Source organism: Bacidia gigantensis (assembly GCF_019456465.1).
Source record: "Bacidia gigantensis strain McMullin 20006 chromosome Unknown contig_180, whole genome shotgun sequence".
Lineage (NCBI taxonomy): Eukaryota > Fungi > Ascomycota > Lecanoromycetes > Lecanorales > Ramalinaceae > Bacidia > Bacidia gigantensis.
Window position 1 is genome coordinate 1043387 of NW_025408596.1, and position 15573 is coordinate 1058959.

General features: G+C 46.3%; 5 protein-coding genes across 5 annotated transcripts; 3 read left to right on the top strand and 2 right to left on the bottom strand.

Moving 5' to 3' along the window:
- Window positions 1-527: 527 nt before the first annotated feature.
- Window positions 528-2915, bottom strand: KY384_003259 (uncharacterized protein; the record flags this gene model as incomplete). The annotated part of the gene is made up of 3 exons (XM_044811778.1): window positions 528-1161; window positions 1486-2175; window positions 2236-2915. The coding sequence occupies 3 exons, from the start codon at window positions 2913-2915 to the stop codon at window positions 528-530; spliced, it is 2004 nt and encodes a 667-aa protein (XP_044670911.1).
- Window positions 2916-3514: 599 nt separating this feature from the next.
- Window positions 3515-5950, top strand: KY384_003260 (uncharacterized protein; the record flags this gene model as incomplete). Its single annotated transcript, XM_044811779.1, has 2 exons — window positions 3515-5628; window positions 5686-5950. 2 exons carry the CDS (start codon window positions 3515-3517, stop codon window positions 5948-5950), a joined length of 2379 nt encoding a protein of 792 aa, XP_044670912.1.
- A 3507-nt stretch (window positions 5951-9457) lies between these two features.
- KY384_003261 (uncharacterized protein) lies at window positions 9458-10747 on the top strand (the record flags this gene model as incomplete). The annotated part of the gene is made up of 1 exon (XM_044811780.1): window positions 9458-10747. One exon carries the CDS (start codon window positions 9458-9460, stop codon window positions 10745-10747), a length of 1290 nt encoding a protein of 429 aa, XP_044670913.1.
- A 1450-nt stretch (window positions 10748-12197) lies between these two features.
- KY384_003262 (uncharacterized protein) lies at window positions 12198-13993 on the top strand (the record flags this gene model as incomplete). Its single annotated transcript, XM_044811781.1, has 3 exons — window positions 12198-12763; window positions 13024-13108; window positions 13151-13993. The coding sequence occupies 3 exons, from the start codon at window positions 12198-12200 to the stop codon at window positions 13991-13993; spliced, it is 1494 nt and encodes a 497-aa protein (XP_044670914.1).
- Window positions 13994-14454: 461 nt separating this feature from the next.
- On the bottom strand, window positions 14455-15559 carry KY384_003263 (uncharacterized protein; the record flags this gene model as incomplete). The annotated part of the gene is made up of 2 exons (XM_044811782.1): window positions 14455-15303; window positions 15365-15559. 2 exons carry the CDS (start codon window positions 15557-15559, stop codon window positions 14455-14457), a joined length of 1044 nt encoding a protein of 347 aa, XP_044670915.1.
- Between the last annotated feature and the right edge of the window lie 14 nt (window positions 15560-15573).

A 15573-nucleotide genomic window follows, 5' to 3' on the forward strand; every position in this document is an offset into this window, starting at 1 on the left:
GGAGACTAGGACTCTTCGTAAATAGGGTCTGGCTCGCTAGAGCTATGAGTTTAGGTTGTCTGGAGCCGTCTTTTTCAGCTTCTATAAAGGTATGAAAGTAATCTGATGGGACTTTACCTAGAGTTGGCTTGCTTCGGCGATTAAATCAACCCCAAAATGACTGTGAACTCTGGGTTGCACTTGCATGTGTTGCCATCTACGTCCGGGATGCTTCTGCAGGTGCAGATCATGTCGCAAGCAGATTTTGCCTATTCGTAGCCGGGATCGAGCTTAGTTATTTACTCAGACGCTTGGGAATGTTGAGCTACATAGTATGCGTCATCTCTCATCATATGACTGGATTGAGCACAGACCACGAAAATGCGAGAAGTGCAACTGCAGGTTGCAAACGAGTGCGCGAACCACAGCCCAGCTTTGCAAATCCCACGTCCCGGGACATGTAATTGGGCCGATTGCTTGTCTGGGGATGATCTCGTCATTAATATCGGCACGGCCCGAACCTCCACCTTGGCATGGTAAAGCCGATGTCAATCACCTCGTAAAGCGACTGACCGGGACGCTTTACCTAAATCTATACCCTCGAACATGGCTTGATGGGCCAGCTTGCCATACTTCTCATCGAACGTGTCATCCTCCCCGATGCAAATCTTATACGTGATCTTCGCGCATTCCTCCGCCTTCTTGCATAGGTCCGGTGCTACCTGGGCATACGCCATCCATAAATGCACCCATGTCCGGATCAGACAGTCTTCCATCAAGCCCCACTGCTCAACCTCGAACGGCGATTCGAGAGACAATGGGTTCTGCCTCTCGATCGTGAAGCCAAGCGATATCAGGACCTTCCATGCCGTCTCGATCACTTTGTCTTGCTGATTCTTCGAACTGTAGATGCGTGTGAGGAGGAGGTAAGGGTCCCAAAGCGCGAGGCGGGGGACCCTACTTGCTGGTTCCGAATAAGTTTTTTCAATGGCATCCAAAATTCGTTCCGCCCTTGGCAAATCGGCACCCTTTTGGCTACCCAAAGCAGCTTCGAGGTCTTTCAAGAGTGCAAGCCTCTTGCTCGACGCATTCTTCTTTGTTTTCTTGCTTTGCTGGCAGATAGCGCAAGTGCATTGGAAACCCCAATCTTGTAGCTTTTCCTGTGTCTTCTCGTATGTATGACTAGGCCCCGGGATAGCGTACCAGAAGAAGATCTCTGAGCCTGCTGAGATATTGCAGGTAGCACGTACGATTTACATGTCACCGATAAAGCTGCGTCGTGCATTGCTGCAGCAGCTATGATTGATATGGGAGGCCTTGATGAAGATGCCACATGTATGATGAGACTTTGACTGATCTTTTGGCTCGGAAGTCAATTTAGTAGTGTGGCTTTCGAGCGATGTGCGAGGGCAGCCGAAAACATTGAGAGAAACAATACGATCGACAAGGAAGCTTCCTAGCAATTAGCAATATAAGAGTAAATTTAGGGTGGTAGAGGTAATGTACGTGTCAATGATTGGCATGCCATCAACTTCTGCTTCGTCAACTGGCTTGTAGTCTCCGTGGTGCAGCGAGGTAAATACCGGCCTGAGTGACGGATTCCGGAACATCTTCTGCACTGTAGCTGTGATAAGGTCTGCCTGCGTACCAAGGGTGGCTCGATTTGTATGAGTATTCATTAGAAGGCTCGTTTTCGAATGCTTTGAGGAGCAGTAAGAAAAGGCTTTCTCGCAGAGGAGTAATTCCCCAGCAATCACGTCCTTCGTGGTGAATAAACCACGTCCACGACCGTTTGAAACTTTGACTTCGACGTTGCCAGCGAAAGTTGCATTGTCAAGACAAGGTGGTGTGTCTTTGGCGGCCCCGTACATTGCTTCGAAGTCGTAATCGCCAAGCTCTTGCTCCCTTAACCTCTGCTTCGTGCGAATAATCTCCTTCTTTGCCGCATGGCAATGAGGATAATGTGAAATAAGAGATGCCAAAGCCTGGTGACTCTGTTGGAATCTCCCTAATTCGTACAAAGAGAGAGCTGCACGGTAGAAGCCCTTTTCTGATTGCTGTGCGTCAGCAGTGGGCTTTCCAACATCCTCCAAAGCTTCATCATAATGCCGAAGCTTGAGATTGACCAAGGATCGATTGAGCTTGAGAATCTGTGACATTTCAAATGTAGTTGAACGGTGAAGGGCTGACGTGTAGCTAATTTCATGCGCTGGGATCAGCTATGATGAGGCGGGTTCGAAGGAACAAAGAGCTCACCTCTCGATTGCAACATTCAGCTCGCCCGCCTTCACGGCGAGGTTGCCCTCCTCTTTCAAGGTTTCGGCAGTCTTCTCGAATTTGCTGATTTGTGCTCGCCAGCCAAGAGGGATTCTTTCGTCGTCTGGGGAAAGCCAAATAATATCGCTGAGATGATCGACCCGCAAGCCATAGCCTCCATCATTCATCACTTTGAAGTATGGTTCTTTCACGATGCAGACGCGCTGTATCTGGACTACCTCTTCACCTGGCCGATGATCTTCGTCTTCCTGCTGAAATAGCTGAAATACCACTCCATCGTCTTTCTCATCTTCCATGACAGCCATGACGGCAGTCATGGTTACTGGAGGCGTCGCAACTCTGAGTAAAACGTAGAAACCTCGATGGTGGGTCTCCAGGTACAGATCCTTGAGGTAAAGCTTCTTGAGGCTTCTTAAAGGCGCCACAGAAGGCGGATAAGGAGTAGCGACCCAAGATTGGTGTATCATGTGATGATCGTTCTTCCGGTACATCATGGTCGTGCTCGCAGACTGCAACATGAATTCGTGGATAATTTGGCCGCGAGACCTTCGGTCCTTGGGCCGCTCGCCTTTTCGTTTACTTGCAGCTTGAAGTGCAACCTTTTGCTTTTCCAAAAGCTGCACCCACTGGCCGACGTGGGAGACATCATCGACGTCCATAATAATATTTTATCGAGAGACGCGTTTGCTTTTTGTATGTAGACTATGGGACCTGTAACTATCCTCGGACTTGCTCGGCCGTGACAGATGAAAGCGCGATCTTTTCACAAGCGTGTTGACCTTTGTACGGTCTGTACCAATGGAGTTATTACGAATCCGCTTGATTCGTTAAGTCAAACGAAGCACGTTGTGATTTGCCTTATTGTGGCCGGCGGTTGGTACAGGAGGCTTGGCGACAAGAACGGCGGATGGGTAAAGGTGAGACAGAAACAAGGTTAGGTATAGAGGGCAAAGTAGGGGATGAGAACCCTTATGATAGGGATCGTGGTGGTGGGAGAGCGAGCATTTGGGGTTGGGCAGCTGGCAGTTTGGAGGATGAGATTTGCGCGCAGCTAGAGCTTCCCAGAAGCGATTGGTTGCCCTTGACAGCCTATTAGTCATACAAAAATCTCCATCTCGCGCTTGTTTCGCCTCTCCCTTCTACCACCCTTTCCAACCCATCGCCATCACAGATTCAATACAGCCTGCATTCTCGTTTGGCAACCCGCAATAATATATAATATTCACACCGATCAGGGCCTGGCGCCTCCTATCGAGACATGGCCAACCTCTCGCCAGATGATCGCGTCATTATCGCAAAGCATCCTTTGGACACTCTCGATCATTTACGGGAGCCACTTCGAAAATCAGAGCAGAGCTACAAGCCGGGTTCCCTTTCGTTCGATGACGCTGCTGACAGTTCCGACTATGAACCGCAAGAGGCAATATCAAAACTTCTGCTTGCTCTAATGGGTCACAAGGTTGCTTACGACCTTCGCTCAAAGATCGGAAACGACAATGTAGCCACTGAGCTCTCCGAGCTTTTCAAACATGTCCAACGCGGCCGGTACAATTACGAGCACTATCGTGCGCTATCACGACTTGTCGTCAAACAAGCCTCCGATGTCGACATCTGGAACGCCGTCTTTGACCTTATCATCTCTGTCTCCCGAACAACCCCTCCCACAAGTATTCCTCCCTCCTTCGATGGCACTCCCGTCACAATTTCATCCTCCTCGCAGCAGGGTGGTGAGCAAACTCAGAAATTGGTGGAAGGAAGGATCTTCGAAGAGATAAGGGGATGCACATATCAGAACGTCGAAGGCTTCTTCTCAAAGCATTTTGAGGGAAAGCCTTGGACTGAGCGTACGAAGGAAATATATCAAGCCGTGCAAGAAAGACATGTGGACGGACGGTGGACCGATTTCCCTCAGACACCAGTACAAAATGAGGTCTGTAAATGGTGGTTTGATTTCCAAGACGAGTTCCTATCGAGTGAGCGCGGCGTTTACTACACGAGCACCACCAGAGATCTTATAGGCTGCGAGGCCAAACGTCAAATCGATCTGTTCGTCAAGCCCAGCAACGAAAAGCTGTCGAAGGTAGTGCATGATTGGAAAACCGTCGAAGTGATTGGGGAACTTACGGAGACCGACAAGACGAAGAACATTACGAAAGCCAAGCTGCTTCAAATTGCTAGATACGTCCGCGATGTGTTCTCCATTCAGCCGACTCGCCGATATGTCCATGCCTTTATTCTCCAAGGGAATAATATGCAAGCATGGGTGTTCGATCGCTCTGGTCCTTATAGCTCAACTGCTTTCAATATCCATGAGGAGCCAGAGCGTTTCATCCGTACGATTGCAGCATATGTGATGATGAGCGACGAAGAGTTGGGTCTTGACACTTTCATTGAGCAAGATGATGGTGATCAGTTTATCACCGTCGTGGAAGATGCGACGGGCAAGGAGAGGAGATTGCAGTTAGACTCGGCTCCCATTGCCTATCAACGGGCGATTGTGTGTCGCGGAACATCTTGCTTTCGCGCCAAAACTCCCAGCTCCAAGAATTTTCAATATGTCGCTAAATTTTCCTGGGTTTCCGACAAGCGACGACCGGAAGCCGAACTCCTCAGGTTGGCACGCGAAAGAGGAATGGAGGGAGTTGCCAAGCTATTCGGTCACCATCGCATCACCAGCATTGCGGATATGCGCGAGGGGTTGACATTTGGGAAGGCGTACGCTTTTCGGAATACCACGCTGAGCCCTGCATCCTCCTTTTCGCAATCTCAGTCTCTCCTCCCTCGATCATTTGGTCAGATCTGCAGCCTAGACACCGCTGGAGATTTACCGAAGAAACGAAAGTCGGTCGATGCTGGAGGCAGCCCGTCCAAGAGATCAAGGTCTAACAGCCAGAGCCCTAATAAAGCCAAGCGGGACCGGGAGGTAAACAGCCAGACGACGAGTCTCTATACCTATGATGACAGTTCGTTTGATAACCGCATTTTCCGCTGCTTGGTGATCTCGCCAGCTGGTCGCGCCATCCGGGATTTTCGGTCAATCAGAGAGCTGCTGAAGGCCCTTCGCGACGCAATCAAGGCGCACAGGTCTTTATACATAAAAGGGAAAATATTACATCGAGATATCTCAGAGAACAACATTATTATAACAGATCGAAAGGAAGCAGGTGGCTTTAAAGGCATGTTGATCGATGAGGACCTTGCCAAAGAGATCGGTAGCGGACGAAGCGGCGCACGGCATCAGACAGGCACAATGGAGTTCATGGCGATCGAAGTGCTTCAGCGGATAGCTCACACCTACCGACATGATCTTGAGTCATTTTTCTACGTGCTTCTATGGATGTGTGCTCGTCGTACATGGGAAAGGGAGTTTAAGTGCAAGCCGGAGGATCGGCCCAAAAGAAACATCCTGACAAAATAGTATACGGGCAGCTTCGATGATATTGCGGACGCAAAACGAGGTTACATGCACGTGGACGGATTCGAGGACATCTTGAATGAGTTTCCAACATCCTTTGACTGCGTCAAGCCTCTGTGTAAAACGATACGGGGTATCCTTTTGCCTTACAAGAACGGTTTGCTCATTGGGACTCCGCCAGAGCCACCAGAGGAGCTGTATGATCCCATTATTGAAGCCTTTGATAACGCTATAGCCAACATACCCCCTGGAGAGGATTCAGAAGAGGATTCAGAATAGGTAGCGTTTGTATAAATTATTAAGAATAGGAGAGGTTTAAGCTTATATGTATACATTTGAAATACTTCTGTTTCTATACGTACAGGAGAATCTCTGCCACGCCTTTCGGAATTGGGCTTCAATTTCGATGCTCCGCCACTTAATGAATTCAAACGCTTGGCGAATTTTAGCTCATATCCCTCGGACCCGTTCTCTGTGGCCGTCCATCGGCTTTTACAGTCTCCTAACTCACCGTAGACATGCTTGATTTTGCGATAGACGGGCTTGGTGTTTTGTTTTGTCCGCCCCACCGACTAGAAAAGCAACCATCCATTACCAAAGGCGGTGCACAACAAAGCATATCGCAAAGCGGCAGACTGAACATTGATGATAGGTCTTTGAAGGGGAAATTCTTCGCCTCATTGAGAAAATGGAGCAATATATCCCCATAGCGCAAGTAGTGCTATTCAACGTGTTAATCCTGGCGAAGAAGTTGCACTTCCGATAGGACGAAGTCGCAAGAGGGGGAGATGTGTTCTCGTGCATGTAGTCTTGGAAATGGCATTGGCACGCTAAACCAGATATGGCATGTTTTGAGATCAGGTCTAGTCAATTTCGGTGCCAAATCCTCCACCACTTAACCACCACTCCGCTTCACCAAATGGGCGCCGAAGTTAGCAAGGCTGTTAAGTCAGACCTTAAGGGTTCAATTTTGAAGGAATTACTATCCAACGAAAAGGTGTTTCCTAATGAATTTTAAGCGTATCAATAGTATCTTACATGTAATCAGTTTGTTGAAAGACTACGGAAAGCCGTACCAGTGCTTGATGAAAATGTCCAGAGGAATCTGCACAAACTTTTAACAAAAATCCCTGCGAAAAGATGTTCGAAAAGACGACCGGTTTCTGCATCTAATGAGGGTCCTCTACTCCAGGATACTATTGTAGGAACATCAGCACAAGAGGATGTTCCACAAGAGACCGCCGCTGCAGGTACCAATACCACTACGTTGGGCGCTGCCACAGCCATATCGACCGCGTCAGACGTAGCCTCACGGACGAGTTCAGTCTCGTTGGGCCAGAGAGCCTTATCAAATGCAGCCTTGGTCGAAGATCACCGAACTCGGCCTCTATAGGAAATCAAAGAAGAGGAGGTCGCTCTGCCACCAGAAATTGCTGAGCCGTTTGAAATATGGAAAGCAGACCCTTCAGCCTTCTTGCGGAGTGACAGTTCCCAAGTTCCATTATCCATTAAGGAGCACTACGACTACGCTCTATCTGTGCGTACTTCTACCATATCCAACAAGATTTTATGGAGATTTATCACGACTGTATATTACGACGTTATCTCTGCGCTGTCCCAGTTAGACAGGTATTCCATCACCAAAGAGGCGGTTGCATTCGTGGTAGCTGTCATTTGCGAGTCGCCCTCGTGCGATTAAGATGCAGTCGAAAAGGACATCATCAGCTGGGCAAAGGCCGGTGCAAAATATCGAGCTCTCGCGAATAGGATGGGAGGCCTTTGCTGCTGCTACTTCTTCTATCCAGACATTAGCGAATGGATGTAAGTACATGTTCCAACAATAGTTTCCTCATCTAACGGTCCCAGTTGGATAAAACACCTTCCCCAAAATGCATACGATAAAGCTGCAAAGCTGCTACTCGATTTTGGCATATTGGAGAAGGCCCAACAGTCGGGTGCGGTAGAACTTGGAAGGAGCATCGAGGCAATTTTAAAGGCGCCCTTCCAGTGTGCTGTTCCAGCACAGTCTTATGGGCAATGGATTCTACCAATTCTACCTCAGCAGATTAACAGTGCACGAAACATTGAATGTAAGTGTATGCAAGTTGCTGCTCTATAGTTGACTAATGAATATAGCTTGCGAAATTGCATCAGGACCATGCAAAAGAAAATCAGCCCAAGAGACATCACTAGGGAAGCGACAGAGAACAGATACGAGGACTCAGAGACCATCACTTCCCACGGCCCAGTCATGCCAGGATCTCGTTGCCGGAGAGAAACAAGTCACTGATAGCCATTCCCCAGCACGCGATACTGGATCGTCTTCACCCCAGAGCCTCAGCTTAGCTTCACCCCTATTGACAACATAGAGCCACGGTATCGATTCGACCCTATCGATAACACTAAGTCAAAGCATCGATTAGATACTACCGACAACGGAGAGCCAACAATCTTTATATATTACTTAAAACGTTGGACTTATCTCTGCTATAGTTTTATCCGCCGATAACGAGTTTATTTTCTATTCTAATTATAATAACGTTTAAAAAATTTTCTCCGACTGCTTTAGAATATTATATTTATTATTTCTACTTTATACTCTATTAATTATTAAAAATTTATTCTATAATATTAAAATATATTTCGAAAACTTTTATTAAAATATAATTTTAAATAAATATAAGACCTTTTTTAATTTAAATAATACTAAATTATATAATAATTTATATAATAGTTTTAATTTATATTACTTTACTACTATTATATTTATAAAAAAAAATTATATATTAAGTTTTACTACTTATTTTTTAAAGCTTTTATTTTTATTAAATAAATCTTTTAAGCTAAATATTTTTAAACTTTATTTTACTTTTTCGAAGTATTTATTTATTTTATATAAATTAAGCTTTTTAAAGTAACTTTTTTTCTTTATAATTTTATTAAAAAAATATTTATAAAAGTTATTAAAAAAAATATTTTTAAAGTTAAATATATTAGCTTTTTAGGGAACTTAACTTAGAATTTTTTAACTAAGCTATAGTATAAATTTAGAAATATATTATTAATATTTTTAAAAATAAATTCGGAATATTTAATTAACTTATTATATTTATTTATTTTAATTATATAAAACATATATATAAGCTTATAAATTATTTTAAAAAAGAATAGCTTTTTCGAAATTTCTTTACTTAATTTAATAGTATTTTTAAAGTTTTAATTTTATAAGTAATACTTAATTTAGTATATAATTTAAATAAATAAAAACATTATAACGAAATAAAGAAAATAGTATTAAAAGTCTTTTCGCTACTTTAAAAATATAAAATATATATTAAAAAAATAGTTAAAAAAATTAAATATATAAAAATTATTTCTTATAATTAATTTAATTAAAAAAAAACTTTAATAGCAAAGTAAATTATATAAAAAACAATATAAATAATTATAAATTAATAGGGAATATAATATTTTTAGGTTTTTAAATTTATAAATATTTTAAAAAGTTAGCTTCAAAATTAAAACTAAAAAGAAAATACTAATATACTATAAAGAGAAATAGAAAAGTTAATAAAAAAGGATAAAATTAATAAGTAGCTTAATAAAGTATAAAGCTTATCTTATTAAAACAATATTAAAGAAGCCTGAAATATATTTACCCTGCCGGAAGGAACTAATTTATCACGTAGTAATATTAGCTTCAATTGACTACACAGCGTCTGCCTCTATCTTCTTCTCCAGGTGTATGAAAAAGACGATCCCAGCACGCTGTACTACCACCTGACTATGCCCGAAGCCGACATAGAGCAGGATGCGGATAACGGGTTGCGACCCCTTCGGAGCGCGGTCGGCCAGGTGCTCACGTTCTGCTTACTGGCGCTGGGCTCGCGGCCGCGCACGCAGCGCTGGAGGAAGCAGGCGCTGGAGGGGCTGGTCGAATGGGAAACCGACGACATCGCGAGACTGGCCCAGGTGCCCGAATCAATCCAAAAATCCTCCAAAGGAGATCGACCGTTTTATTCAACCGGACATCCAAACCCTGATTCGTCCCCCGCCGTGACTCGTTCCAAGGGGAAAAATCAAAGCTCAGGAAGTTGTCGCCCAGGATCCGATCCCACTGGCCAACGGGATGAATCGTCGCCTGGCCCGTCTGATGAACAAACTCGCACGGCTGATATACCGGCTTCAGCGCGCGGGACCCGAGGAGAGACTGGACGAAAAGCCTCTCGATCTTCTTGTGGCCAGCGTTCAGGTCGATCCACACGAGGTGGCCGGACTCGGCCTTATTGCACTCAAAAATGCTTGCTGGGGTTAGTGCGAGGAGAAAAGCTGGACCCAAATTGCCCCAACATTTCTTTGCACAGCGATAATACAGATGTGAACGACTATCACCCGGTGAATGGCAAAACCCTCCTGGCTCTTTTCAAGCACCAGTTTAGCAAAGACTTAGATCATGACTGCCACCCTCTAGACATACAAGGAGCCCGAGGGGCGCTCTTCCAAGTTTATCTGCGGTCATACAGTTACACGATGGTGGCGAAGGGCACTGTGGCCGAGTCCGTACGACATCTCCGACACGAATGGCAGGTGTATGAGCGATTACGAAAACTTCAAGGGGTATGCGTACCTGTTTGTCTCGGCAATATCGACCTTGTCGACCCATATTACTACGACCTTGGCGTCGATATCGTGCATATGACGTTTCTTGCATGGGCAGGAGGGCCTTTAAGGAATGCCAAGCTTGAAGGAACCGACGGATTCACACAAGGTGGCGAGATGCTCCGCTCGCTACAAGAAATCCATGGTGCTGGGGTATTGCACGAAGATGTGCGGTGGCCCAATGTGCTCTGGAGCGCAGAGGCAAAACGGGCGATGCTGATCGACTTCGAACGGTCAAAGGCTACAACATTACATCGACAAGGATTATCCCCTGCGAAGCTAGACTTGAAGCAAAGTCGATCTGGGAGCAGCAGGGTTGACCGCCAAAAGAGCGTGGACGGCGTTTCTCAAAGCACTCTAGGAGATCTTTTTCCATTTCAGATGGAGATGGCGAGGGTGACGGGGTTATTTGCGTAATACTTGAAATTAGACTGTTTTGTCTCTGATTCGTCTTGGCTGGAAACTGCAGAGGACAAAAAGGGTTTTTAGCCAGGCAAAATTGAAGGCTAAGAGTATGGCCACTGAGTTCTTTAAATGAGGAAGTAGCAACATCACTAAAAAGCTTCGAACTTGCCTCGGACGAAACAATGAGTCAGCACTGTATGTTCTGCCAAGAAATGCCCAAAAGAATCAACCTGCAGATTATAATGCTAGGCTCGCACTGCTGTTTGCACAACATGCTTTATCTTACCTGGAGGCTTTACGTTTCGAGGGTCTTACGTGATTATTTAGCCTTATATACCGTAACTAATGGAGGGCACGGGAGAACCCGAGCTGGCTCAGCGCTTGGATAACATTAATGATCGTATGGACGCTAAAGGAAGGGAAGCGGGCTAAAACTTCGGCAAGCTAGACACCAGTATAAGCTCTGTCTACTTGGCCAGCAATCAAGTCGGTGTGTTGACACTACATCTCAGTCACTCGTTATTTCCGACTTCATTAATTCGTTTAACAATTTCTTCGTCGTACATCGTTTTTCTAACCATTAGGATGGCAGATCCGATCAGCGTTGCTTCCGGACTAGTTGCACGTTAGCGCCCATCCCCTGCGTTATCAAAGCTGACGCTTTCTGCCAAATCCATCAACATGTATCCATCCTCGATGATTTTTGGACTAAGCCTACCACTCTGCACTTCATACCACTTCTTCGGTTATCACCAATACTGCCTCCGATTCTACGTCTAAATTATATGGCTGTAGCATTCTTGTGGAATCGACTCTTAGAGGAATGCATTAGTTCCTCAGATTTCTACCCCGCAGTGACAAGCTTTACGTAATCACCTCACATTCACGAGTTGGAGTGCGCCACGCGGCGGTTGCCTGTAAGACTTCAGCTTTTTGTGGCATATTGTACGTGGGCAAAAATTAGCATACAATTGACTCTACCCTATTATTGGGAGAGCGAGCTTAACGCCAAGCGTCTTGGGCAGCATGTCCATCAGTGTGCCACGTTGGCCAACGCAATTGGACCTTCATCCACACCTCAATGCAACCTTTATCTTGATCTGGCGTTGTGTATCGTTCCCCCCGAAAATCCAAATCCGCGGGACGGGATATTCACGTCCTCCATGTTGAACCTTTGTCCACCCGAATACCTCTGGTCATCTATCCCAGGCTTTGGTAATAGGCTCTATGCCTCCACAGATCCTCGACTTTTCGACCGAGAGAAGACGCACCATTTCGAAGACTCACTCTGCCTTCAACGGTCTCCTGCGTCGCCTCTCCACCCGTACGGACTCTTCTTTCGGAGGTGCCCAAGGTCAAGCAGGCGTAAGCGAAATATTTCGATACGACCGATTTTGATGAAGCTCCATCTCTGAGTTGGAAATAACTGAAGGGGTCGAGAACTTTCTAGGGTCGGAATACGATGCCCAAACGTACGAACGGTGTCGGTGGCGGGTCGACTAAGCGCAAAGACATAACATCAGATGAAGCGAAGGATCAGGAACTCAGGTCTCCCAACAGTCTTGACCTCAGCCACAGCAATACCGAAGGTCCTCGAAATCCAGCTGCTGTACTAGCTTCCTCCAATGGGGCCCTACAGCGCCTCGCAGATATCGTGCAGTACTTCGAATCCTCTTTCACCTATGACATCAACGTGGTTGAAGGAGCTTATAGGACGGAGATGGACAGGGAGAATGCAATTCGAAGATTGAATGAGACTGTGGAGACACTGACTCATGTCAAGAGCGAGGAGATGGAAAACCTCCGTCGTGAGAATGAAGAACTCAAAGCTGGTCAAGAAGCTTGTGAAAGGGAAAGGAAGACATGCCAGAGGATGGGAGCGGAGCTGGAGGCTCGGCATGCCAAAGCAGAGGCAGGTAGAGAGGAAGAGTACAAACGGAAACTACAGGACGAGAAAGCCAAATTTCAGAAGTCCATGAGAGCGAAGAAAGCAGAAATCGAAGCTGAAAGCAAAGAGAAAGTCGAAGAGTTGGAGGAACAAAATTAAAAACTGTTGGCAACGAATGAAGAGCTGAAGCAACGTTTATTAAAAGCCGAACACAAACTAGAGACAAAGAAGATACGACATACCCGAGTGGAAAGGAGCCTCGAGGAGGACAATAAGAAGCTGACTGCGGAGCTCAAACAAGTAAAGTCCGAGTTCCCTGTCGAAGGACAATCGGTCGAATACTAGTCCGTTTGATCCAATTCCATAAAGCGACAATAGCCAGCTGCTGATGCGTTTTCAGCACGGAGAAGTTCCAGCGTATATCTGATGCCATCAAAGCCGTATCATCGAAGTATTTTCAGAAGCTTCCAGAACAGGCCATGGCGGTAAGTCAATACCCGCGTGATTCGTGATTCGATCCACCTTAGCTTATCGATGCGGATGGGACACAGAACCCGGACGCTGTTCATCAGGAGTTAAGCAAATTGGATCCTATCTTTGACTCGACGCCTATCTGGCAGACCGAAATTTCAGAATTCCTCAGGCTGAGGGACGTTCAACATGTCATTTCTGTTTGCCTGTGCGATTTTATATGGCGACCGTTCTTTCCGCGAGACAGTCTACCGAACAACGATGAAATGGGTCCATTTTTGGAAGAAGTCTCTAAGTCGCTCTCCCAGTCGGGCGGGCGAAGTGAGAGCGCGTGGAGAGTCCTGACCTTACGTGGCATTGACGATCTGAGTGTAGAATCGAGCCGAGCAGAATCCACGTTGCACCAAGTCCTCGAGATTCTTCGACCGTTGACTGTTTCATCCGAGTTGGTGGAATTTGAGAATGATTTGGTCAAAATTATCAACGAGTCAATCACGCTGTGGAAAACCGCATGGAAGGACGAGGCCAAGTTTGTTGTCGAAAAGCGCCCCGATCCTAGCGACAAAGAGAAATGGCAAGCGGAAGACATCCGGGGTTCTGTGGGGGGATCCATGCCACCAGATGAAAAGATTGACACAATGGGTATCCCATCACTTTGTCTCTTCCCAAACATTCTCCAAATAACCTCAGGTGGTGAAACCGTGATCGTCCACCATGGCAGCGCACTTTTCCCAACATCCCACGTTTGGATTCAAGCAGTATTGGAGAAGAAGGAGCATGAGGAGGAGTTGGCCAAAGCAGTTTCGGACGCCCGCTCGAAGGTCAACGCTCGAAGGATTTCATGCCCAACAGGGCCGAACAGTCCTGTGGTGGGGAAATTTTCCATGACCCAGACTTGATTGACTTGGATGTGTTGAGAGTTCGGTAGGTAGATAGCAAATCAGAGATTAGGACTCCACTTGTTGCCCGCGAAACTTGACCAGCGTTGTACGTGCGCGAAAAGCGAACCAAAGACATCCCTCGATGGAGACGAAAGAGACCCTAGGAAAATACGTGAGCATTCACCTTGTTGGGATCAGCTTGCGAAACCAGCAAATACCTATGTCGAATCTTTTTGAGCACACGTAATCCACGCGTAAATATGCCCTTGTCCAGTTTTCACTGTGCTCTGTTCCTTTGACTAGGATGGATAGTTGCAAAGATTTCCCTTCCACCAAACGGTTCAGGACCGCGTGAAAGCTTCTGAGATAGCAGCGTCGGTGTATCTGATGCTGTCCAACCCTTTGGACATACTGTAGAAACTGAATTTTGTAAAGGTCGCATTGATATCCTCCAAAGGTCTCGCTCTTACTAAAATCTCTTAAGCATCACTCCATTCCCCTTTCATCTCCCTCATAACGCAGGGACCGAATTTTGTAAAGATCGCCTTGATATACTCCAGAGGTCTCGCTCTCATCAAAACCTCATGAGCCTCGCTCCATTTACCTTTGATCTCCCTCAAGGCCCATCTTCCACGAAGGAAAACTCGATAGCCCTCATAGCTCACAGCGCCCAGGAAACCCAAGAAGACCAGAGAAAATATGAATGCTACAAGAATATCGAAACCCGGCTCCGGCTTTGATGGCGATGGTGTGCTAGACGGATGAGTGTAGGGCGGTAGCGGTGTCCGCCTGTCACGTCTAGGAACGCTGTATAGCGGGGAATCTTGGCGTGTGTTGGTGACGATGGGGATCAGGTACGATGGAGGTGGGGCAGGCGCTTGAGAAGTGACCGGGCTGTAATAACGGGTTGGTGGTATCTGTGGTGGCGTTCGTTGAATTGTCCGAGAGGAAGGGCGGGGGCCAGCATGTATGGGGAGACTCGAAGGTGGAGAGTACACGGAAAATTGATTGGAAAGGTCGCGCCGCGGGCGAGGATTTGCCGTAGGTGGCGTGAAGTTGATGTATGTTGCTAATGTATGGTAGGATTTTTGCTGGAGTTTGTACTTTTTACCGGTGCGATTGTATGGGATCAAGGACGCCACATTAATGATAACTTGAACCTCCGTCTTAATGTAGGACTTTTTGCGGAGCTGAAGGTCGCTGTCGAGGGACAATAGGATGCCATTATCAGGGTGTGCAGCACTGGGAAAGATAGGGAGGTGGTGGTCGCGGAGATGGCGGTTCTCCGGATGTCTTTTTGCAAGATCTTGGCCATCAAAGGAAGTAAGCTTCTAATATTAGCTGCGAGTTCGAAAGGTAGTTCAGAAACCTTTGGGTTGGAATGCTGACAATAAGTACAGTAGCCTTTCCGCCCACTTGATCGGCGGATAAGACAACGATAGGGTGATTGAAGCAGCCATTACCGATATCTGCACCCACGAGAAGGTGCTCATCAATTTCATCTCTCCTAGGCAACCAAAGGATGCAGCCGGCCAGGATATCATGGTCTTGACGAGCTGCGTCTTGCGCGCAACACACTTGCATTGAAGAAGGGCATG